Below are 26,334 nucleotides of genomic sequence, written 5' to 3' on the forward strand. Positions count from 1 at the left end.
TTAGGCAAGTCATGAGGCATCAAGACCTGGGCCTAATGACTGTGGTTTGCCTTGCATGGATTAATTTCAGAGTCATCTAAGTAATTCTAATTCTGTGCTAACAGTTTGACAACCATCTGTTAGTCATGTACAGCATGTACATTATACCTTTAACCATTTGGTTAATGATTATGAAGTTCTGAATATATAGAACTTTTATATACAAAGGTCTGTTTGGGTTGAATCTGATTAACATTTTAACTTCTGCAAGATGAAGGGGTTTTTTTTGGTCCAATTTCCCTTCTCCACAGCAGCCCCTACTCTGCATAGCTTTTTGGTCCATCTTGGTTCCACAGTCTTGGTACCATCCAGGGGTCAAAAGGGACCCTCTTGCACCTGTGGAAAATCTGGCAGGATACAGCCCTTTGGCTGGTAGTTTGCTCAGTTATGTGAGTGTTGTTTTGGTAGCTCTCATTCTTTAGTAGTCCCTGATTTGTTGAAAGCATTTATCAGTTATAACTCACTGAAAATGGGCTGGATTTTGTGATACATGGAAACAGAAATTGTAGATCATTCCTGGGTTTCCCTTTTCCCAGCAGCCCTTTCCGACACCAGGAAAGTTTATTCAAGGGGGTCACAGGTTGCACAGGGTCTGAAAGCCATGCATGTTGGGAGGTTGCAGTGGGGATGGGGAAGTGGGTAACGCTGTTCCCTTCTTCTGTCAGCAGAGCTGTGCGGGTGGGAGAGGGATGGGGAAGATCTGTAACAATCATTGACTTCCAGTGATGGATCACAGGATTCAGCCCTGTGGCAGAAGTCATAAAAGTACCATCCTGAGAAAACACAGTGAAGTCTGTAGAAAACCCTGAATCCTGGAAGCAGTTCTGGAGATGTGGGTTAATAAAAGTGAAGCTTAATCCCAACAATGCTACTAGTGAGTGGAAAGTCTGACTCGGGATTTAAGGTGTCACCTGTTCTGGATGGGGTTAAACTCCTCTTGAAGGAACTTGGAGGTGCTCTTGGATGCAAATCTATTGCTGGATTAGCAGGTGACAGGAGTGTCCTTCAACCAGCATTGGCTGCAGCCTTTCCTAGACAGAAAAGGTCTTGCTGTTGTAGTGCATCTGCTGGCTGCATCTAGATTAGCTTACTGCAATGTGCTCTATGTGGGGCTGCCTAGGAGAAGTGTTCAGAAACTTCAATTGGTGCAAAATGCTACTGCCATAATGCTGAATGGAATGATTTGTAGCGACCATATCATTCCCGTTTTGGCCCATTTACACCGACTCCTACTGGCACAACTTAAGGCGCTGGTGTTGACCATTAAAATGCTGTATGGCTTGGGACCAGCATACCTGAAGGACCGTCTGTTCACTTACAAACCTACCTCTGCCTTCTAGCAACCTAGGAGAAGTCCTCCTCGGTTTTTGGCTTGTAAACTATGTAACTCTCTCCCCAGAAAGACTTGCCTGTTCCCTTCTGTTGCCATCTACCTCCAGTGAGTGAAGATTTTTGTTTCATGTGCTGTTCCTTCAGTGATCCCCCCCTTCCCTCACTGTGTTTTGTTTTTATGTTTTTATAAGTATATTTTAGCTTTGGTTTTAATAATTATTTTTGTTTGGCTTTAATATGTTTATTATGTATATTTTAAATATGTTAGTCATCTCTATGTAAATTTTATCTGCTAGCAATCAGTTTTCCATTAACTGTCTTTTCTCCCCTCTCCGGCCTTCTAGTAACTGACTCATCTAAAACTTACATCTGTCCAACACATTTTTCCACACTCTGCCACAAGAGGGTACAATATTTCTCTTGAGTGTTTCTAAAACTGAAATTTCCATAGGTTTCACTGTAGAATATAAATTGCAAGATTATTGTGGCAGTTGCATTCCATTTTTTGTTTAGCCTCTGAATAACTTCCCCTCTCTCTCTCTTTTGTTTTCTTCATGTATGAAACACCTTTTAGGTCCTTAAAGTGTTACAGATTAAATTACTTGTTTAAATATTTATGTGAGATAGGAGTTCCTGGTGTATCTGGCCTTTGCTTAATATTTATTGCATTATGAATCTTCTAGAACATTGCCACTGTTCTCTGGGTGACTCTTTTTTTAATGGCTATTGTAATGTGTAGAAATGCTTTGTTAGCTCCTTTTGATTCTGTCAAAGTAACGTAATACATAATAAGGATGTGTAAACACTGATTATAAGGAAACTTACACAATGATTTGCTTTAGCTGCCTTGTAGAAGGAGATGCTAAAGAAGAAATTCTGCAGCCTCCTGAACCTCATCCAGTACCTCCCATTTTAACTCCATCACCTCCTTCTGCCTACCCGACAGTCACAACCGTATGGCAGGACAATGATCGATACCATCCAAAGCCTGTTTTGCACATAGTTTCTTCAGAACATCCGGCAGATCTGAATGAAAACTACAATAAAGCAACCGACCATTCAGGGAACAATGAACTGTCTGAATATGTTGAGAAAAAGCTGGAACGCACCTTGAGTTTTGAAATTAAAAAGGTTCCTCTTCAGGAGGGGCCGAGGAGCTTTGATGGGAACTCGCTCTTGAATAGGGGGCATGCAATTAAAATTAAAAGTGGCTCATCTTGTGCACTGGATAAAACATTTAAACCGCAAGAGCAAGGCTCAGGAGATGCATCTGTTGATACTTTGCAGAATACTTGTATAGAATGTAACATGCAGTCACTTAATACCGCTGTAAGACCTGCATTGGAAGGCCATCATTGTCTCGTAGGTTCTGATGCTGTGCAGAGACCAGACTGTTTGCCTCTCAAAGAGAAGGGACATGCTAGGAGGTCACTGCAAGGGGCTGAAAGTGTTCAGTCCACATCAACGCCAGAAGACACGCAGTCAGCTGCTTTATGTTATGGTGTTAAAAATCTGTCTGAGGTACCCAACTCACCTTCTCAAATGGATTCCTCTTCCAATGAATTGCCAGATTCCCATCATGCTGCAGTGATTTCAGTTAGAGCCCCCCTTTGTTTTACAAATCCTTTGCATTCAGATGATTCTGATACAGATGAAAGGAACTCTGATGGAGCCAGCACCCCAAAAATCTCTAATATTTCAACTGCAAGTGCCACAGTTACTGCAGCAGTTAGTACGGAAAACATTTTGGCTAGAAAAGTACTGCCGATGTCCATTGCAAGACAAGATGCTGTAATTATAATGCATTCTAAAGCTGAAAAAGGTAAGCTGTTCTAGATTTTATGTATTGTGTTATTTATTTATTAGGAAAAATAAAATATGTAGAGCTGTGTATATTATAACAAAGGCCAACATAGCTTTGTGGATAAAATGTTGAATTACTGCAAGGCGGCCTCATTTTGATTGGTTGGCTACCATTGCATCATTTAATTAATTTATTTACTTTTATTTGCACTTTACCTTTCTCCCCAGTGGGTACCCAAAACAGCTTACATCATTCTTCTCTGCACCATTTTATCCTCACAACAGCTCTGTGAAGTAGGTTAGGTTGATTGTGCAATTGGCCCAAGGTCACCCAGCAAGCTTCCATGGCAGAGTGGGGATTTGAACCTGGGCCTCCCAGGTGCATTTGCAGAAGTCTCATTTCTTCCATCAAATCTCTATCTATAAATCTCGAATAAGAAAGTCCAGCTGTTAGCTAGTATGAATGCCTTTGTTATGGATGATGTGTATTGATTTGCTGGCAACTGTATTGTAATGACTGTTCTCCAAAGATGTGTTGGCCTATATCAAGCTGTGCATTCATGGAAGGTGTACAGAGTTTCTCCACATTCTTCCCAACTCCTGCAGTCTTTTCCATCCCTGGAAGGATCATTCTAGAGTCATGGGACACACATAGATGAATAGCTCTGTGGGTTAGGGCACTGTAAGGAAGAAATTACGGTGATAAAGTCACTAACCCCGCCGGCTTGACTCAGGTTCCTGGTGGGAAACTCCCCGCCAAGCAGCTGATTCGGCGATTAAAATGCCTCTTTCTGTGCTGCTGCGCAGGGTATGGAAAGGGGCATTTAAACCCCTTGACCCGAAGCTTCCCGAAGCGATACAAATTGTTTCGGGAATCTTTGAATCCAGGTTTCTGAAATGGACTTAGCATGCTGGGGCCAATTAGGAAATCCCAAATCTTTGTGAATCAGGTCTGATTTGGGCGTTTTTCCTGAATCGGAAACCCGAATTGCACACCCCTAAAAGTCACCTCTCTTCTCTCTCCCATCAGTGGAAATGTGCTTGTGGAAGACACAGAAGACAGTCTAAAAGTTTTAATATAAAAATGGAGGTTCCCTAGTTTTCTCTAAACCATCACTTACTATTAATCTCTAACTGTACATATGAAGGTGTTCTAGAAATACCTGTTTTTTATATGTACATTTTTGTAGGCAGTCTGTCATACTGTTGCTGTGCAAAACACCATTGTATAAAGTCAAAATGTTTATTAATTTATTTTCAGAATTGATATGCCACCTTTTTGCCCAATCAGAGCCAAGGTGGCCGGCCTACTGTTAAAAGCGTATTTTAAAACTATAATAAAACCCAATTGAAAACAAGAATAAAATAAATATATAAGTGTTTGCATTGTACTGTGAAAAGAATATTTAATTACAGGTTTATTATAAATTGTTATCATGATTTTGTTCCAGTGCTTTATCATTTTGTTGTGTTTGGGTGTTTTAAAAGTGATTTAACACCACCAATGATTTTATTTGACTTTAGATGCTGGTGCTAGTGAAGACTCCTCTCCTCCTCTGCCAGAAAGAACTCCAGAGTCTCTTGTACTTGCACTTGCAAGTGAGCAGAGTGAGTTTAATATTTTTGTTAATCTAAAAACAAGATACAACATGGGATTCCTCTTGGTTGTTCTGTTGTATAATGGATTTGTATAGATGTGTAAACAGTATATTTTTTAGATAGCATATATGTAAATACTTACTTGTGTAAAATATATATCATGCACATTTTGTTTTTGAGAATTTCATTAAATATATTTAAATCTTTAATGTGTACAATGTAGTGCTGACCAGTATTTTGTAATTTGTGTTGCTCATGCAACAAGACTTGTTTAGATATTAATTGATTCATAAGCCATTATTCATTGTTGGTCTTCTTGTGTGGTCCCTGATGGGACTGAGCGTGTGCAGGCCTGTCGAGTGGTGTGGTTATACAGCTTTAAAATTATTAATGGGCGCCTGTCTCCCCAGAGCAAATGCGCGAGCCCAAAATGCCCGCCCTCTGCGGAGACGGCACCCATTATCCTCAGTTCCTCCTTTGCTGCCAGACAAAGAGGTTTTACAGCGTGCGTCATAGCTTGGAGATCAGCATTTCTTCTTTTACAGCGAATGGAGTTCCAACGATTCTAAAATGGCAGAAAAAGCATTATTTAAAAGGTGCACTAAGTGTTCCTCTAAAACGACCCGCACTGATGGGCACGATTTATGCCTCACTTGTGTGGGCGAAGGCCTAGGCTTGTAAACTATACTAGAAGTTTACCCCTAATGCACAAACAGAGAGGGCTACCAAACTTAAAGCCCTATTGTGGGAGCAGGCACTTTTTCCTTCTACCAGCCATCCTACTAAGACGATAACAAACAAGAGGCATCCCCCACGTGACCAAACCGGAGAATCAACTACAAAATAGGGGTAAATCCAATTCTCAAAGTCCCAAATTATCAAAATATATTTGGATATACTTAAAAGTGCTAGGAAGTACAATAAATTGGCTAAACGTATCAGTGAATGAGTGAATGGACCGTCAGTTCATTAGAAAAGGCAAATATTGAAGAAGGTAAGTATAGATATGATGAATATAATTTCCTCTGTTTGTTCTTTTTGCAGGTGGATGAAGACAGATGGAACTGGTGACCACCAAGAGCCCCGGGCTGGCCCGACAAGCGGCCGTTTTGACTGACCTCGCTGTGCTGTGAATGTACTGCACGTAAGAGTTTCGTTGCCATCACTGGCTGAAAAGTTGTGGTGGAGTCTTCTGTGCCCCCTGAGGAAACCTTGGCGAGATGAAACAAGCTATTTAATTAATATTGCCTGCCGCTTGTTGGGCCAGCCCGGGGCTCCTGGTGGTCCCCGGTTCCATCTGTCTTCATCCACCAGCAAAAAGAACAAATAGAGGAAATGAACTGACGGTTATGCGAAAGCCTTGGATGCCTGGATTATAGGAAGAGCAGAGAATAAACGGACGTTTACAAAAGAGACTATATCCAGTGCTGAACGACTTTTTGGAGGTTTGGTCTTATAAAGTTGACATACATTGTCTGCTGTGTTCACTTCTTATGATGGACATTTAAATTGTTGTATATAGTGATTCATTGATATATTTAGCAAGTTTATTGTACTTCCTAGCACTTTAAGTATATCCAAATATATTTTGATAATTTGGGACTTTGAGAACTGGATTTACCCGAGTATTTTGTAGTTGACCCTACTAAGGCGGCAAAATCTTCCGCTCTGTTGGCCGTGCACTCGGATCCGAACCTGTTGGAATCAGCGATGTTGGGGATAGATGCTCCTCTGGATCCGACGAGGTCCTCTTGGAGTAAAAAACATCACCTGACTCTGATGGCGGGGTCAGCGAGCCCTGCAGACCTGGCTCCGTCTCAGACCTGGCACCCAACGCCAGAGATGCAGAGCTTGTTGGAGGGGCATTGGAGTCGGCATTCCCACCCGACTCTACTTTCGCCCAGCCAGTTGGAGCTGGTCAGATCAAAATCAAGGCATCACTCGCTATCGCCCCCAAGGGCGCATCTGGACAATGCTATTTACTAAACATGATAGTGAGAGGAGCTCGCAGGCAAAAGACCCAACCGAACTGCCTAAGAAAAAGGCATGGTCAAAGTTGAAGAATGGACTTAGGAAGAAGGGAAGAACTAAACATCCCTTTTACATCGAGATGAAACCGAAGGTGCAAGTGGTAGAGACCCCCAAGGCTGTCTATACATTCCAGATACCATTTGGGTTCCTCTTCAAAAGAAGAGGGCAAGCCCCCCAAAGCCTCATCTGACAGACTCAGCTGGGAACGGGAGAGAGGTCATTCTCGTTCTTGCTGCTTTCATAGGTGCTCACCGTGGTTTCAGCAGGATAACTCATCATTCCATGGAGTTGACCTGGGGGAACCGTACAGAATAGAATCAACCTCTTCTGCTTATGAGGAAATTTGCACCTCTAAGAGACGTAACCAAGTCAAGAGAGACAACAATCTCAATGTGAATAGTCCGTAAAGGAAGGATACGTAGAGCACCTGTGAGGTTTCCAGAAGTAGACCTTTTTGCCATCGCAGAGAACAGGAAAGCCTCCATATTCTGCTCCAGGGGAGGTCTAGACCCAGAATCTGTAGGGGATGCATTCCAGATCAAGTGGTCAGGAAATCTCTTCTATGCTTTCCCCCCCATTCCTCTCATAGTGAGAGTGGTCAGCAAATTACAAATGGACAGGACCAACATGATAGTAGTAACCTTCTTTTGGCCGTGTCAGCCGTGGTTCCACCAGCTCACAGAACTCTCCAACAACACGTTTCTACACCTGCCACTGGCTCCAGATCTCCTCTGCTTCCGAGAAGTTTGGCACCACGACATTGTCTATTCACCAAGCTTGAGTCTGTATAAGCTTACGGCTTGGTGAATTCTGCAGTAGAATTCACTGATGGGGTGGCAGAGCTGTTACTGAATGCAAGGAAACTCACCACTAGGAGATCCTATTCGTACAAGTGGGGGAAGTTTACTGAATGGGCTATAACTAAGGGGGTTGACCCGTATGAATGCCCGGTATCCTCTGTTTTAGAATTCTTGTTGCATTTAAAACTTGCATTTTAAATGCAAACTTAGGGACTCTCTAATTCACCTATCAAGGTTTATTTGGCAGCCATATCGTCCTTTCATGCCCCTATAGACAAAGGGACCATATTTTCTCCTTACACAGCCAAACTTTTTCTTAAGGAATTACAGAACATGTACCCACTAGTGACAAAAATTGTACTACAATGGCTTTACAGTTGGTTTTAGCCAATCTGATGTACCCACCTTTTGAACCACTGGCTGCTTGCCACCTGAGATATTTAACTATGAAGGTGGTCTTCTTAGTAGCTATCACCTCTGTGAGGTGAGTGAACGAGTTGGCAGCCCTTCGTGCTGATACCCCCTTCCTGAAAGTACATAAATAAAAGGAGGTATTGAGGCCTAGCATAGAATTTCTACCTAAGGTTATCCCAAAATTCCACACCTCACAAGAAATAGTATTGCTGGTGTTCTTCCCATCACCAACATCAGAGGCAGAAAGGAAGCTACACTCCCTAGATGTTCACAGAGTTTTACTTGGACTGGTCAAAACAATTCTGGAAAGATGATCAGTTGTTCCTTTGTTACGCAGGACCTAAGAAAGGAAAAAAGGCCACATCACAAACAATTGCTAGATGGGTCATTCAGTCAATTAGAGCATGTTATAGAAAGACTAACATACTTTGGCCATTAAAGATTAATTATCAGTCCCTGGCAGTTAGGTCCCTTCAAGTTCTCCGCAGTTAACATATAGCTGAAGCAACTTTATTAGAGATCCATACAGTTCAGGGTGTTCACACAAAGGTAGCAATTGGCAGAAGTGACAATTCAAACAAAGGCATTACTAATTATAAGGAAATTTCCCGCCCTTTGGGGTCCGTTGACATTCTGGCACGAAACCCCAAAGAAGTTACATGGGAACTGATTAGTTTAGACTAAATGAAGTACAAAGCGAAAATATCCCAGTCTCTGGGGAAAAGATACAACGTTCGCTACTAGCAGCTCGCCTTCAAAGACACTTGCTGGAAAAGTGAAAGTACATATTTTCAACAGATAACAGAGAGGCCCCACTGGCTCTCCTGCATTTTATGTTAGCAGTTAAGACACTCTCAGATGACCTATACAGTATACAGAATATAAGTTTGGCAAACAATAATGACCAGTACAAAATGCAGAATACAATAATGGCAGGTATGCTGGCATACATGACATTCATGATAATTCCCCTAGGTCACAAGCGTCATCAGCTGCACTCCTGAGAGGGATACCTATCCAGGACATTTGCCGGGCAGCCACATGGGCATCTGTGGACACGTTCATCAAACATTATGCTTTGGACGTGGATAACGGGAAAGAAGCGACATTGTTCCAGTGAGAACCTGCCCTCCTCCATGGTAAGTGGCTTGGTAATCTCCCATGTGGGACTGCACAAAAAGACCAACAATGAAAACAGTGTTGCACTTACTTGTAACTGTTGTTCATTGAGGTCTTGTGTGCAGGAACATATACCCTCCCTCCTACCCCACTAGGTTCTCTCTTCTGAAGGGAGATCGGCAGCTTAGGAGAAACTGAAGGTAATGGGTGCCATCTCTGCAGAGGGTGGGCGTTTGGGGCGGGAAACACTTGTGCATGTGCTCTGGGGAGACAGGTGCCCATTAATAGATTTTAAAGCTGTATAACCACAACATTTGGCAGGCCTGGACATGTGCTGCCCTAGGTGTTCCTGCACAGAAGACCTCAATGAACAACAGTTACAGGTAAGTGAAACACTTTTTTACCCACCTTGGGCCCCCACTGTTATAGAACTTTATAACAGTTCTATATTCCTCATAGGATTTAATTGAACACTCTCTGTCTCCTTGGCTATCTGTCCCTTCAAAATGCCTTTCTCTCAGAATGTTCCTTCCTCCCAGGCTATTATATCCCACTTAAAATATTTTCTTCTCCTCAGGATGTTTGAGATCCCACCTCTGCCACCACTTGTTATGACCTTTACTTTCTTTGAGTAGATATTTCTTTTAATCTTTCCCTTAACACCCTCTGGGTAGTTTGCTGCCACCAGGAATATTATATTCTAGTATATCTTATTTAAGTTTTCCCTTTGTAACGTTCCTAAGTGTCAGGCTCCTTCGTGGTTGGTTCTGTGTGGCCCTGAGGATAGGAATGGGATATAGCAATGACAGCTACTCTGGGATATAACAAAACAAAATAAACTTTTATTTAGTCAAGAAGCGTATTGGTTTCATAAACGTAGTTCTCGGTTCTTAAAGTTACTTCATTTAAACTCATTCATACAGATTTCTTCCAAGGCTTCACACACAGTTAGCCTCTTTCTCTAACTCAATATTTCCCTCACAGAAATGCTTAAAACTCCTCAGGCAGCACACAGCCAGCCTCTCTTTCCCTGACTCTTATTCACAGAAATATGAAACCTGCTCAGGCAGCACACAGCTGGCCTCCCTTTCCCTGACTGAGTGTCCTTTCACGAGCATGCTCAGTTCAGGTTCCACACAGGTCATATTTCTCTCATAAACACTCCAACATACTCAGGCAGCGCACAGCTAGCCTGCTTTCTTCTGACTGAAACTTTGCTCTCCACTCCCAGTCTCAAACTGCCTTCACTCCGCCCACACTCTCAGTCATCAACCAATCATATCCCTCACTCATCCCTTTCACCCCCACTCTTCACCTATCTCAGCAAGCATTTAAAGATACATGCACACATTTACTTGAAATCATTACAAGCAGCCTGTAAATACTTTAAATAATTTTTTTAAAAAGCAGCTTTGTAATTATCCTGGTTACCAGAGGCAGACTCCAAGCTGAGTCCCTGTAGAATCAGTGTAGCCACCGTAGGTCTGCCCTTCTTGAGGTTATGTTTTAGATGATGCAGAATTGTCCATTTCTCCCTTCCAGTCTGAGCTTAGCAGCTTCTTAATGCTTAGATGGGAAAATGAAAAGCCCAGTGTCTATATATGGACATACAATTTTTAAAAGTAGCAACTGCTAATGTTAAAGGTCTTCCAAAAATGTTTCCTGTATTTATATTATGTTAGATTCAACAGCATATTTAATGAAAATATTTGTAAATGGTTTTTCATAGCTGGTATCTTTCCACGACCTGCTGAATGGAGTCCAGTACAAGATCAGAAAACTTCTGAACAAGCACAGTGTACAGTAAGTGTGGGGCAAGTAGTGGAGGGAGCACGATGGTCAGAATATACTAGTTAAAAATATAGTTCATTAATAGGCACTATTTAAAGGGAGAAAACATAACATTTTCTGTGAGGAAACATATCTGGCATGGCTGTATTCTGTGATTAAGGGGCCAAGCATATTTGCCACTCGTGATTTTGCTGGCAGCTGCCCTGGTGGCTCTTTGTTGGTTTCCACATCCAGCCCATAGTGCTTGTTGTTGATAAAGTCTTCATAATAGTAATTATCCTATTGTGTGTTGTTAAATATCAACCTGGCTGCTGTCCTTGGAAGGGAAAGGGAGAGTCAGACTGGTAGGTCTGGTACTGAAGCCTACACTGGGATACATGAGCTGCTATCCTGGTTTTCTACCTGAAATTTAGGAAAGTACTATCTCTTGACAAAATTAGATGTGTTACGGATAGAGAATACAGAATCACAGCTTTATTATAGGTCTGATAATAAACCTTAATGCCATACTTTGATCATACCATTGGTGAGCAAAATGTGTTGCTGGGTTAGTTTTGTGTGTTTGGCATCTGGAGAATCCCGGATTCTGTAGGCTCATCTTCATGGCTTCTGTGCAGCCACACATTGGGACTGTGTATGCACAAGCCAGCCATGGAAAAAAATTACCAGAGCTCTCTAGAATAGGGGTGGGCAATTGTTTTGGCTCGGGGGCCACTTTGTGGGAGCGGAGGTTAGCGGAGGGCCGCACCTTTTAAAATGATTGCATTCATTAGTTAACTTTGCATTTCAGAAAAGGTATAAATTGTATCATAAAAATCAATAAATATAAATTAAATAAAATAGTGGTAGTTTTATTCAATTTATTTATTGTGCTAATTTCATATCGCGCACGGGAAGGAAATCTCGGTTCAAGGCGGATTTTTCTGACTGTCTTGGCAGGCCACAAAAAACTCTGTAGCAGGCCGCATGTGGCCCGCGGGCCGCAATTTGCCCACCCCTGCTCTAGAAGATGAGGAATGCCCCCCCCCCACTTGGCACTTTCCTGCCAGAAACATCAGATGACCAGGAGGGGCGCTATTCCCTCAGTTCATTGTTGTGTCTTCTGTGAAGGGACTTACGTGAACTGTGCATGCAATCCTTTATAAATGTCTACTTCATCTCAGTGGTCATCATTGATGATGGCCTACAGATTAAATAGTACTTTATTATTTTTAATTCGGTCATTGTAATCCTCCTGCTGCAATTTTCCCTTAAGCTGCTAATCAACAGGTCAATATGACCCTTTTACACTTTGCAGGGGGCATGACACACATTTTAACCCCATCTTGGGACCTGAGATATTGGCCAAAGTGAACATAACCTACAGCAGATTGCCTCTTTGTAGAATAAGATGAAAACCCAGTGACTCTCTTAACAACTAACATTTATTTGATATGAGCGTTTGTGATCTCAGTTTATGCCTTCAGATATGTCTCTTTCACACTGTAGTGTATGTGAATGAATGAATGAATGAATGAATTTATTTGCGGTCAGAGACCATAACAATGGCAATACATCCTTAGCAATCAATAGAACAGTTAAATCCCGTGTAAAAATGTAAAGGACATAGAAAAATACATTTAGCATTTAAAATCTTATCTTAAAATGTATATAGTTCTCTGGGAACCGCAGGAATTCTAATATTTAAAACACTGAAGTTAAAATCGTAAAAAGAGCAGGACAGACTAAGTATGGCTATGCTTTTTATTATGGGCTTTAACCAAATAGAGACAGAATTTGGCTATTTGCCTGGAGATAGATGGATTTTCATCAATTAGGAGTTTCTCCAGGCAGGCCTTATTTGCCTCTGCAATTGGTCTGTCCAAGAGTGGGGAAATAAACTTGTCCCTATAGACTTGATGGAAAGGACAGCGAAAGAACATATGTAGAATAACATACAAACCAAGTGACTCTCTAACAACTTACATTTATTTGATACGCGCTTTTGTGATTTCAGTTTATGCCTTCAGATATGTGTCTTTCACACTGTAGTGTATGTGAGCAATCTATTCCTTTAATCTGAAACTGGACTGCCCAAGTTCTTACTAGGATTTAGTATCACCGAGACTTTAAGCATCTGTTGGGAAGCTGGTCCTCTGTGATCTCTTAGTTTGAGAGCTTCATACACACCTCCTTCAGTAAGTGAGCTCGCTACTCTTCCACTGTGGGAGTGTGTGGAAGCCACGATGAAAACAGGGTTGTGCTTTCATCGACTGGTCTTCTGTGCAGGTACACATCTCACCTGTCAGGTTCTGACTGTATTCAAACCAAAGAAACTCCATTTTGATCCTGTCTGTATATTAAGTGTTTTCTTTGCAGGTGGCAAGCCTTCCACTGGAAGCTCACAGAGAGAAGAGGAATGTTATGTCTACATATATCTGCCTTTCCGACGCCCTTGGGAAACTTTTGCTTTCTCACCCTCGGGCCGATTGTTTTGAGAACTAAGGGGGAGGATGGGGCCCACAGGGAACTGCTATTCTGTACCTTTGCCTGTCATTCGTAATAGTTTCTAAGCTCAGCCCTGATCCTTGGATCTGGGAATGTGGACTTATATTAGTTGTTTATTTTCAGTAAAAGCCTTTTGGAATCAATGAACTCTTGTCTCATTGCAAGGGGTAGTCTGGATTGCAACTTTTATTCAAACCTCAGTCTGACATCACCCTCCTGCCCTGCTGTGAACTCTGTGGAACCTTAGTTTCTGGAGAGACCTGAGGGAATAGCAACCCTCTCCTTGTCATGTGATGTTTTTGATGGGAAGGTTCCAAAAAGAGAAAGGGCATTCCTAATTTTCTAGAAAGCTCTGGAAATATTGTAGGTGGCTGGCCTACACCTGCGCAATCCCAATGTGTGCCTGCACAGAAGACTACTCAATGAACAAAAGTTACAGGTAATTGCAACCCTGCTATTGTAGACATTATGGTTGCAAGGAAGCTTGAAAGTGTGTTGGTAGAAATGTCAAAAGCAGGGCTTTTTTTTTAAATTAGATTTCTAGTCCGCCCTCCCCACCAGGCGGGCTCAGGGCGGACTACAGCATTTCAGTTTACATAAATACAGTTAAAAACAGATAAAACAGTCAAATAACATTAAAACAACTTTATACAATACAGCTTATCTTCAGATGGCGATGATAAAATACTGCTTTTCAAGCCCTGGCTCGTATGTGGGGTGGTGGACAAATCTTTAGTGTGGCCAGTGGGGGCCAAACCTAGCCTCCACCATATGCCTGGTGGAAAATCTGTCTTACAGGCCCGGCAGAAAGATAATCAGTGCTGCTGGGCCCTGGTTTCCTCAGACAGAGAGTTCCACCAGGTCGGTGCCAGGACCGAAAAGGCCCTGGCTCTGGTAAAAGCCAGGCGGGCCTCCCTTGGGCTGGGGACCACCAACAGTTGTTTATTTGTTGAACGAAGCATCCTCTGGGGTACATATGGGGAGAGGTGGTCCTGCAGATATGCTGGGCCCAGTCCGTGTAGGGCTTTATAGGTCAACACCAAAACCTTGAACTGGACCCGGTACTCAACTGGTAGCCAGTGCATTTGGCGTAGTATAGGTGTTATATGTTCCCTAATTGAGACCCTTGCAATTACTCACGCAGCTGCATTTTAGACCAGCTGTAGCCTCCGGATCAAGCCAAGGGGAAGCCCTGCGTAGAGCGAGTTGCAGTAGTCTAATCTAGAGGTGACTGTTGCTTGGATCACTGCAGTTAAGTCGTGGGTTGATAGGTAGGGGACAAGCTACCGAGCCTGTCTTAGATAGAAAAATGAAGACCGGGCAACCACTGCGACCTGTGCCTCCATAGTCAGGGAGGCATCCAGGATCACCCCTAGGCTCCTAACTCAAAACTGGCGCAAGTAGCGCTCCATCAAGAATGGGGAGCCGGAGTCCCGTGCCCATGGCCCCCAGACCCACATGAAGGACCTCCATCTTTGTGGGATTTAATTTCAACTGATTCTGCTTCAACCATCCAGTCACAGCTTCGAAGGCACGCTCCAAGACATCTGGGGCAGACTCGGGCCTCTATATCATCAGATATAGTTGGGTATCATCAGCATATTGATGATATCCAAGTCCAAAACTCTGCACCAGCTGGGCAAGGGGGCGCATATAAACATTAAACAGTAATGGGGAGAGTATTGCCCCCTGAGGGACAACCGCACACCAATGGGTGGTGGGATGACAATTTCTCCCCAAGTGCCACCCTCTGTCCCCAACCATGGAGAAGAGACAAGCCACTGTAAGGCAGTCCCTTGTATCCTCACATTGGCAAGGCGGTCGGTCAGTAGATCGTAATCGACCGTATCGAATGCTGCTGACAAATCCAGTAGTATCAGCAGCGCCAATCTGCTGCGATCCAGCTGCCTGTGGAGATCATCCGTGAGGGCAACCAGCAACGTCTCCACCTCATGTCCCGGGCAAAAGCCAGACTGGAAGGGATCTAGGGATGAGGAATCATTCAGGAAACCCTGTAGCTGCTCCACCACCGCCCACTCAATCACCTTACCCAGAAATGAGAGGTTTGAAACTGGACAGTAACTGACCGGGTCGGTGGGGTCCAAAGATGGCTTCTTCAAGAGAGGCCTAACAACGGCTTCCTTCCAGGCTTTGGGAAAAATCCTGAAGCTCAAGGACATGTTGACGATGGCCTCCAGAGTAGTCCATAGCCCATCTACGCTGGCCTTCACCAGCCATAATGGGCACGGGTCCAAGGAGCACATGGTAGGTCTCACTGCTCACAGGGTCCTTTCAATCTCATACCCAGAGAGTGAGTTGAAATGATCTAATATCAATCCAGTAGGTGGCCAAGGGGCCTGTAGTTCATGTACTGTGTCAATTGTGGCCGGCAAGTCATGGCGGAGAGACAAGATTTTATCAGCAAAAAAGCCCCCAAAAGCCTCACAGCTAATACCTAAATTCAAAATTTGATGGTCTCCCCCTGATAGGGAGACCAGTGACCGAACCACATTAAACAATTTTGCTGGGCATGAGCTAGCTGATGCAATGGAAGCTGCGTAGAAATCTTCTTTGCAGCCTTCACTGCCATCTCATAGGCTTTCATAAATGTCCTATAAGATGATCTTGCTTCTTCACTGCGAGATTGCTACCACCCTCGCTCAAGCTGTCTCAGCTCCTGCTTCATCCATCGTAGCTCCTCTGTATACCAGGGAGTCAATCTGGTGCAGGGGCGAAGGGGGGCGATTTTGTCAATGGCTTCGTAAAGACAGACTTGCCAGTCTTCCACCAGCTCATCCAATGAACCACCAGGGAGTATCGGATCCCGCAGAGCATTCTGGAAACCAATTGGATCCATAAGTCTCCACGGACGAGCATAAATAAGCTCACTGCCCTTGCAGGGTGGGGGTGGCATATCCAGACGAGCCTTCAGAATCAAGTGGTCTGACCATGGCACCAGTTCAACTGCTTCCAGATCCACATTTATCCCCACCCCAAAGATCAGATCCAGTGTGTGGCCTGCTTGATGCGTGGGGGTCGAAACAATCTGGGAGAGTCCCAGTGCAGCCATGGAGGATACCAGATCCACAGCCTGAGTAGAGGCGGCATCATCGGCGTGGACTCTGAAGTCTCCCAGCACTATCAGTCTCAGATGCTCCAAGGTCCAGCCCGCTACCGCCTCCAAAAGGCACAACAGGGTATCTGCTGGTGCACTAGGCGATGGGTACATCACACAGCTAGCCAAACTCTCCTTGGCACCCCACACTAGGCCCACACAATAAATACTGGAGATCTCCGGGGCAGGGAGCGGTCTGAAGGAGAAAGACTCTCAACCATGGATTGCCACCCCTCCCCCCCGGCCACCCATTCGGGACTGATGGAGGACCGAAAACCCGGGGGAGGGATCAGTTCTTTGAAGGCGGCTGTTTTGCCCTCCCTTACCCAGGTCTTGGTCACACACACCAGGTCCATTCGCAGCAAAATAATCACGCAGCATTCTAGTTTTATTACTTATGGACCTGGTATTGCACAACATCAGTATCGAAGGGGCGCTACATTTCCTAACTCCACACCCAGCATTTCCCAGGATGGGACGCAGGTTGGAAGGACATGGAGACCTACCATATCTCCATGTCCTCCTCATCTTGGCCTGAGTCCCACCGCCATACCTCCCTCGCCCCCAGAGGACTGGGATGCCTGACTACATAGTGTCCAATCCTTCATCCACCACCCTTTAGCTTACTCTATCTGCCCAAGCTACCAGCTCTGAAAAAATTACGGCTTAAAAATTCCCAGGCATACAGTTCGATCTGGGCCCAAAATTGCCTAGGCAGAGACGGAATGCCCCAGAACGGTGTTCTGGCACTTCTAAAAATACCCATATCACATGGGTATTTTTAAAACGCCCTGGCCATTTTGGGCCCAGATCGAGCTGCTGCTGGGCAGGGGAGGGCTCCCCTGCCAGGCAGTGGCCCGTATCAGACTGATTTGGGCCCGATTCGGGCCATTTCAGGACTGTTTTGGTCATTTTGGGCCCAGTTATGGCCTGTAACCGCCAGGATCAGGCCTTTCCCACCCATTTGGGGCCCAATTCAGGCCCAAAATGGCCAGGATCCAGCCTGAAACAGCCAAGATCGGGCATCTGCTGGGTGGGGGAACACTCCCTCACCTGGCAGCAGTCCAATCCTAGACAATTTGCTCCAAAATGGCCAGGATTGGGCCCAATATGGCTCGGATCTGGCTGTTTCCAGGCGGGGGACTGGACCCCTGTGCTGCAGCAGCCCATTCATTGCTGTTTCAGGCCCGATCTGGGCCAAATTTGGGCAGCCTCCGGCCTGCGTGATAACATCACTTTCAGGAAGTGACATCATCATGCAGTCCCAGGAGTGCGCACGCACGTACTGATAGAGGCAGCACCTCCTCCCGGGAGTTGTCCTGGGTGAGAGTTCCCCCACCTCTTTCCCCAGAAAAATAGCCCTGAGCCACAATGTATCTGTATGATTGGATAGTAGTAGACAATGGTTTCTGAAAAGCTGAATTGTTTTATTTTCATTTGAAAATAAAGATTGTATGTAACATTATTGTCAGATGCAATTTTGCATCCGCTGTGTAGATGAAAACAAATGAGTGTAAAAGCCATTTGGTGTGGGTCATAGAATCATAGGGTTGGAAGGGACCTCTAGGGTCATCTAGTCCTACCCACGGACAATGCAGAGAATTCACAAATACCGTCCTGACTGCCCCAATGACCCCTGCTCCGTGCCCACAAGATGGCAAAACACTTCGAGGACCCCTAGCCATGCCAGCCTGTGGAAAACTGCCACCCAACCCCATGGTGGCAATCGGCATCATCCTGGGCAGGTAAGAAGGACCATGAAAACCAAGCACTGACACAACCACTTCTGCCCTCCGCGTCACGATCTGCCCAGGTTCACCATGTGCATAGCACATTCTCCTCCTTTGGACTAGAGCAGGGGTCCCCAACTATTTTTGAGCCTGCAGGCACCTTTGGAATTATGACTCGGTGGAGTATGCAACCATAAAATGGCTGATGCAGGAGGCGGAGTCAACCACAAAATGGCTGCCACAGGAGGCACAGCTAACCACGAAATGTCAGGCAGTGAGGTTATGCATAACTGTAATAGTATCTCTTCAGATACTCAATCAGACATTCTATTTAACGGGATGCCTTTTAAAATGAACATATTTGTGTATGCAGAGCTGACTTTTAGTCATATGGAGAAGATCCTTGTGCTATGGTATCAGCTGCTGCTAAACAACACGCAGCCAATTAGAAGCCATCTTGTGGAAAAGTCCATCTGGCCTCACCCATTTCCTAAAAACACTTGGTGGGTAACAGGAAAGAAGTCACCATGGTGCTCATGGGCACCACATTGAGGACCCCTGGACTAGAGTGTCAAGGGCAGGGTATTGGCTGGAAAGCATATCGACATTTGTTTCAGTACTTCCTTTCCTTTACTATTATGCTGCTCTGACCAGAGGTCTTGAACAAAACAATACAATTACGAAATAAAATCTGGAACAATAAATATTAAAACAAAACATCCTTAGATGACAATTCTTATAGTTTGTAATAAGTAACTTAGCTTGAGCCAACCTCTTCAATATTTTGTATTAATAGGCAATGAAAATGGCTGCACCTGCAGAGCTTGGTAAGTGATTCATCTTTTTTTAAAAGATAGTTTCAGATGGGTAGTTATATTGGTCTGTAGTACAAGAGCAAGACTCAGGGCCAGTAACACCTTAAAGACCAGAGTCTAAGCTTGCTTCATCTGACGAACAGAATTCTGACTCTTGAAAACTCACTTCCTGGAAATCTAGTTGGTCTTTACAGTGCTACCAGATCCAAATTTTTAAAAAAGAAACTTAAGTGCTTTAATTAGTAAAATAGGATGCCATGGTGCTTAAAATATGGCAATTACACACCCATGCTTTTTAACAAGTTGGCTGTGGTTCAGTGTGTAGAGGTGGTAAATTAGCCCATTGTAGAATCAGACAGTGGGAATGAGCAGCTTTTGGCCCTGGTGTTTGGTTACCAAACCCAAGAGCTGCAGAACTAGGATGCCCATGTACTGAAATCAGAGCTGAATGTTGAGGCTTCTAAGTTGGATGCCTGGAGCCAGAAACTTCTTGTGCACACTAGAGTGTCAGCATGGCGTTTGTGCATACTCATCTCACAAGTCCAGAGGAGTTAGCCGTGTTAATCTGTAGTAGCAAAATAGAAAAGAGTCCAGTAGCACCTTTAAGACTAACCAACTTTACTGTAGCATAAGCTTTCGAGAATCACAGTTCTCGTCAGATTGAGGGGTCCCTCAATCTTTTTGAGCGTGTGGGCATCTTTGGACTTCTGAGAGGGTAGTGGCAGCAACCACAGCGGTTGCTACAGGAGGCACAGCCAACCAACATTTAAGGGAACGGGGCTCTGCATAACTGTGATCGTAGTTTTTCAACATTTCAAGCAGACGCTCTGATAAGAGTGCCTTGTAAAACTAACATAGTGTTTAAAGATGTTTTCTTCCATACACACAAAATAAGAATAGATGTTAAGCTAGCAAAGAAACCATCGTCTGGCAGTATTTGCCTTCATTTTGCAGGCATCTAACACACTTATGCAAAAAGGAAAAAATGCTGCTTCTCTTAGATTATACCCTTTATGTGAGCCCTTCTGTCATGAGCCCAGCTACTATTATATGTAACAATGAAAGTTGGTGCTGAAGGGCTGGTGAGAGCTGTTCAAAATGAATTTTGAAACATGGCCCATATTTGACGTAGTAACGTGTACCTGATTTATAAAAACGCATTCAAGTTGGGAATATCTGCTGACTTTAGTAGAGGTTCCCGTTAGAAGCACTGTGTTTTAGAGTAATACTCCACTATTTGCACAGGTAACATACTTTTCATTAAGCAGCTATCAGCATTATACTGTGAACATCAGATACCCAGTTAGCTCCACCTGCCCCCGCCCATTTCTAAATGCACCTGGTGGGCACCAGGAAAGGTGTCAATGGGCACCATGTTGGGGGACCCTTGGTGTAAAGCATGATGGCCTTGGTTGCCAGCTGTGCGTCACACTGGGATGCGTTGTATTATTTTCTAACATGAGACTTCACAGCAGAGATTTATATGTTAAGTAACACCGTATTTTAAGACACGCATCATGATTTGACAACAAATTTGTTAGTGAAAAAAGTAGTTGCTTTTCGTTTGCAGTAGAGTAAGTCCGTTGTGTTGTTCTTCTGTTGGAGTGCATTTTTCTTTACTAATGGAAGCAATTAAAAATAAATCTGGGTTTTACGAAATGTTTTGACTACTGGAGGCAAAGGCTTGGATCCATACTAAATCTGCAATTTCCATGGATTCCCACTTCCTGCTGCAGACTCCCCCTCATGTCATTCCTCAAAGTCCCCTATCCCAGGACTTTGTGGAGATCAGTGGGCTACAGTGGAGGAGTGGGAAGAGGCAGAAAAGGTCAGTTCAAGTAATGGAAAATTTAGTCTGGACCCAATCCAAAGAATTGCAAGCTCTTGATTTTTTTTTGCATCAACGAGTCCTTTTTTTAGATCACCGTGAAGTGGGAGACTCATCACAGATTGATAAAATACCTCTGCCTCACCTCTGCAGTCCCGTAACTAGAAGAGATCCTGCTTCAGAAGTTCCAGTTGAAACTACAGCTATTGGTAAACTATCATCCGTATGCCTGTATTCGATCATTTGATAAACTTAGTATTTATTTATTTATATTAGATTTTTAGTCCGCCCTCCTTGCCAGGCGGACTCAGGGTGGAGTACAACATTTCAAATTACATAAATACAGTTAAAAACAGATAAAACAGTATACAAATAACATTAAAAACAACTGTATACAATACAGCTTCTCTTCATATGGCGATGATAAAATGCCGCTTTTTAAGCCCTGGCTCATATGTGGGGTGGTGGGCGATCTTTAGTGTGGCCAGTGTGGGCCCAATCTAGCCTCCACCACATGCCTGGCGGAACATCTCTGTCTTACAGGCCCGGTGGAAAGATAATAAATCCCGCCGTATAAAGCATCCAGCATGTATATCTGTAGTGTGATATTAAACATATTATTTATGCACCAGGAAGAAACTACAATTTTACTTCCAGGTAGCTACAAAATCTGCCTCTTGCAATAGCCAGGCATGAGCAAGAAATATACTGGTGGTAATTGCAGCACAGAATTGAGATCAATGACATTACTTTGGGGTAAAACTTTTTTAGCATAAGTGTTGCCAAAACTTTGCCCAGATGCATAGACATAGTGGGACAATTATGGTTTAGCAGGACAACTAACAATACGTATACACTCTGAAGAACTGAAAGAACCCTAATAAACATTTTTAGCAGGCAAAATTTGTCATTTTTCTGAAGTACAAAATTATCCTACTTATAAAGGATAAATGAAATTTAAAGGAGGCAGATTTACTGTTTCCATGGCTGTGAGAGAGAGGTGTGGGAGTTCCTGCACGTACTTCTCTCAGGCACGTTCTTGATTCTTTCGTTTGTAGTTGAAGCATCATGGGCCCAAGATCACAGCTTCTACTTTTCTGTTTTGAGATCAGTACGGTGTAGCACTGCCTCTCACAAGATACTTGATTCCGTGGCACCTCAGCTGCTGGCCCCAAAGTTTATGTTTAATGACCTTATTAGAGTGCCTTTAAACCAGTATTTTGAATTCTTCTCTTAATATGCTGCTTTAAAATATCACATACTTTTTAAAAACAAACCTTTTTAGGTTTTGGGAACCGCTGTGGAAAACCAAAAGGACCAAGAGAGCCACCTTCAGAATGGACATGATGCAAGAATTAACGGACACTTACTAAGTTTTATACTGGAATGTTCAAGTGCCACTGAACTAGATTGGTAGTATCCCATTCTTTATTATTTGGGGGGGAGGGACTAACAGTGTAGATACAACTACACAATGGTAAACGGTAGGTGTACATCCACACAAATCTTAAACATTCATAAAAATGGATTCTAGTATTAAATTCTAACTTTGCTGGGGCTATCAACCTGCCTTATTACACTTAGTAGCAAGTATTACATACGGTTTATTTTGTTACTTCAAGTATTACTGCCTTAATGTCCTTTTAATCCTGTTACACACTGTTTATAGACCTGTTAATATAGTGAAACTTTTGACAAATTGAGTTTATGGACAACTTTTTTGCCAATGTTTGATTACCATGTACACTGTATTTTGTATATGTACAGGGCAAACAGGTATATAATTTGATAAAGCTGCAATCATAAAGTATTAACAGAAGGTGTAAGAAGTCTCTGCATGACCTAAATTTTTGTGTACTTTTATTTGTAAATTATTTGCCCTACTGTTAGTAAATAGCTTGGTTAAAAAAATGTTGGGCGTGCATCCAGAACTATGATAGCAGAGATGATGATTGTAATCCATTTTGTAAATTGTAAACGAAAGGTTATTTTTATATTATATGCTGTTTAACTGTCACTTCTGATTTGTCCTGGTTTTCATCTTGTTATGGAGAGTCCGTAAGTGCCTTGAAATACCAGATTTTTAGCCTAAATATGTTCAATGAACTGAGACAGCGTATCATCAGATATTCAAAATGCCAGTAAAAGAGAACACTTAAATTCACTCTTTAATTATTGTTCGTAGTATATTTCAACTATAGTCTGTAGAACTTTCTAGAAAAGAGCAGTTCTTACTGACACCAGATTTATTCTTACAGTATAGTAATGGCATGTATTTGTGCAAACTCTTTGAGGCCACACGGCTCAAAGAGGCCACCACTGAGGTCTACTCCATTGCACTAGTGAAAAATAACTGTTTACTCATTCACTGGCTGTCTGTAAAACTAAAGGTTCTTATAGAACCCTTATGGCAGCACTGTGTCTTGGCCATATATAGTGTCAAGCTTAAGTCTCGTGAGGCTCCGCTACATTTTTGCTTTTGTTTTTTTAAGAGAATCTTTATATTAAAGAGCAAACTCTGCATCTTTAATACCGTTTCATGTATAGCACACAGAAGATAACATAGTGGAGACGAGACAATGTTGCACAGAGTATTAAAAAACCAGACCACATACAGAAATGAAATATTTTTTGCTGTCTAGTTTAAAATCCTGTGTAACTAGTATGCAAAACCTAAAACAATAGTTGGATCATGGATAACTGTGGCCACCTTGTCCCTCATAGTATCATAAGGAAAAGATTATTTGAGAGGATAGTAAAGGGCAAAAGTTCATGGCGTGTTTTAGAGATTAAGATGTTTCATTTTCACTTGTACACTGATACCCTTTCCTATCCCAATATATTTCCAAAGGGGGTAGAAGAAATAATTGTTGTAGCTATCAATTTGCTTGTTGCTTACAGCAATATACAAGGACCTGCACTTTAAAGTACAATACATATCTTACTTTGAATCTCAATCTCTATTTAATTATTGTTCACAACTACCTTGAACTGCAAAAAAAATAGCCACTTCTGAGCTTCAAATTTGACCTAATTCATGTTATAGGAACAAGTTACCTTGTCTAGATGGTCTAATTTCAATCTTAAAACTTTGAGCTGTACTCTTGGATTTAGGTTCTGTCAAAGTGATCTAATCAAGTTAATTGTCATTTGGGAAAGCAGGTCCTTGTTATAGATCCACTGGCTTTACTCTTACCTAGACCGTGACTTTGGAAGCCTTGGTTTTGTCACAGATTACACTAGTGGCCCTAATAGACACAAATAGTGATTACATTGTTCCAAGTTGATGGCTTAGCTCTAGAAATCTGCAAGAGTTCCGTTTGCAGAATGTGGCTTTCCTGTTTCCCTTGCCTTGTGCAGCTTCTGAAAAACTGCTCCTAAAGGTAAGGGTACGCTATAGAGCACTGGAGAGCAGAAACAGAAAGTGGGAGTTGTGAATGTAGACATTTCCCCTCACATATGAAAGCATATGTTCTGCTTGTGCAAATTTTTATTTCCATTCCATGCATAATTTATGCTAGTATGAGATTCTAGAAATCTGCAGAAATTCCAGAGTTCATCTTCGTTCTTCTGTGCCTCCACACATGGGGACTGCGCAGGCGCAGGCCAGCCGCCGGAGAATTTTCTAGAGCTTCCATGGCTCCGAAGGGGCCGTTTGTCGCGCGCCTCAGCGACCGTTTTCCCGCCCAAACGGTCACGTGATCCTCCAGCGACCAACGGCCCCTTCCCTCAGTTCTCTTCTTGCCGCCGCTTGGAGAGAACGTGAGCTTCGTTGCTCTGTGCTTTTGTGCTTCGTGCTTTGTTCTGACTGATTGCTTGGCTTTTGACTTCGGACTTCGTGACCTCGACTATTCTTCGGATCTCGTTTGGACTTTGTTGTGGACTCGGTAATTTGACTCGGACTGTTTTTGACCTTCCTTTTGCGTGCCCCTGAAGATGGCCTCAAAGGCTCTCTTCAAGCATTGCCTCCAATGCCACACTAAAATGGCCAAGACCGATGGCCATGAACTGTGCCTGTTCTGTTTGGGGGAGACCCATAATGTAACGGCCTGTAAGATTTGCCAGGGCTTCACCAGCAAGGCCCGACAGGAGCGCAAGGCCCGTCTTAACTCCTCCCTGTGGCAGAAGGTCATGTCCGGAGGCGCCCCGTTGCCCTCCTCCAAGGCCGGCCCTAGCCCCTCTGCCGAACGGCATTCCGGAGCTGGCTCAGTGGCCTCCGCGAGGTCGGGGTCGAAATCGCGTCCCCCGAGTGCCTCGGCGTCGAGAGCGGCCTCTCCAGCGCAGGGACCGGTGCGGCCGCCCCGTAGCGCATCTTCCACAAGGTCGGATCCGAGACCGACATCGGAACCGAGGATCCGTCCACCGAGTCCCCGATCGGAACCGACGACCGGGTCGATTCCGGTAAAATCTAAGAGATCGAGGCCGAGGTCCCCTTCGAAGGCGAGGAGCGCGTCGGTTCCGAGGTCTTCTTCGGAACCGGCGAAGAAGAAGAAGAAGACCAAACATCACCGGTCGCCGCATCCCGCTCCCCAGGAAGAGGTCATCGTGCTTCCTCACACGCCTTCCCCTCATCTGGATTCCCCGGAGCCAGAGGACATCTCCGTGCCGGTGCCGGATCCGATGGCCTTCGAAACGGTGCCCGCAGAATTCTCTTCGGGACCGGAGCCGAGCCCGCGCCGTCGGATCCGAGCATCGCCTGCTCTTCGGTCGCCGAGGCTGGAACCGAGCCCGTCTCCTCGTCGGAGCCGTCCGTCGCCTGCCCGTCCGTCTCCACCAGCTGCCGGTCGTGAACGACGTCGGTCTGGGGACAGTGTCCGATCGGTCCGGTCCACTGCGTCCCGACATCGACAGGCCTCCTACCTCCCCTCGCCATACCATTGCCAGTGGGAAGGGGCACCTGCAGGTTTCTCCGTGTCGGAACCGAGGCCATCGACATCGAGGTCGGCGTGGGCTCCCCCTCCGCTCCAGGTTCCGGAATCCCAGCTCGGTTCCGATGAGGAGGATGTGGAGAGCTTTGGCGGCTACCAGTCGGAGTCCTGGTCCGAACCATCGCCAGCTGAAGAGCTTGTACCATCTGCGGACTCGCCATTCGAGGACCTCCGCATCTACGCCGACCAGATGGCGAGGATGGCCAAGGCTCTCGAGATGGACATCTCCTCGGCGGTTCCCCAGACCAAGGACAAGCTCCTCAAGCGCATTTATGGAGACAACCCGGCATATGTTGGCTTCCCCATGCTCGAGGGTCTTGAGGAAATCGTGGAGAAGGTGTGGCAGGTGCCCTGCGATCAACCTCCAACATCCAAGAGGATTGAGCAGCTCTACAAGATCAAGCAGGGTACCTGGCCGGCGCTGGTGAAACACCCTCCACCTTCCTCCTTGGTCACAGAGGAGTTCAACCCCAGGCGATCGGGTCACTCCTCGGTACCTGCTG

At 44.3% G+C, this 26,334-nt stretch overlaps 1 protein-coding gene across 1 annotated transcript in view; it reads left to right on the forward strand.

Moving 5' to 3' along the window:
- The window catches only part of PTPN12 (protein tyrosine phosphatase non-receptor type 12), a 99,241-nt gene extending 76,174 nt beyond the window's left edge, over positions 1-23,067 (forward strand). The window contains exons 13-18 of the mRNA XM_054988644.1: positions 2,214-3,193; positions 4,699-4,782; positions 10,867-10,940; positions 19,057-19,087; positions 20,996-21,112; positions 22,189-23,067. Of these exons, the coding sequence (XP_054844619.1) occupies positions 2,214-3,193; positions 4,699-4,782; positions 10,867-10,940; positions 19,057-19,087; positions 20,996-21,112; positions 22,189-22,250 (1,348 nt within the window). The 3' untranslated portion in view covers positions 22,251-23,067. The remainder of the gene's footprint in view (positions 1-2,213; positions 3,194-4,698; positions 4,783-10,866; positions 10,941-19,056; positions 19,088-20,995; positions 21,113-22,188) is intronic.
- Positions 23,068-26,334: the final 3,267 nt, after the last annotated feature.

This window comes from Eublepharis macularius, chromosome 9 (assembly GCF_028583425.1).
Source record: "Eublepharis macularius isolate TG4126 chromosome 9, MPM_Emac_v1.0, whole genome shotgun sequence".
Classification (NCBI taxonomy): Eukaryota; Metazoa; Chordata; class Lepidosauria; order Squamata; family Eublepharidae; genus Eublepharis; species Eublepharis macularius.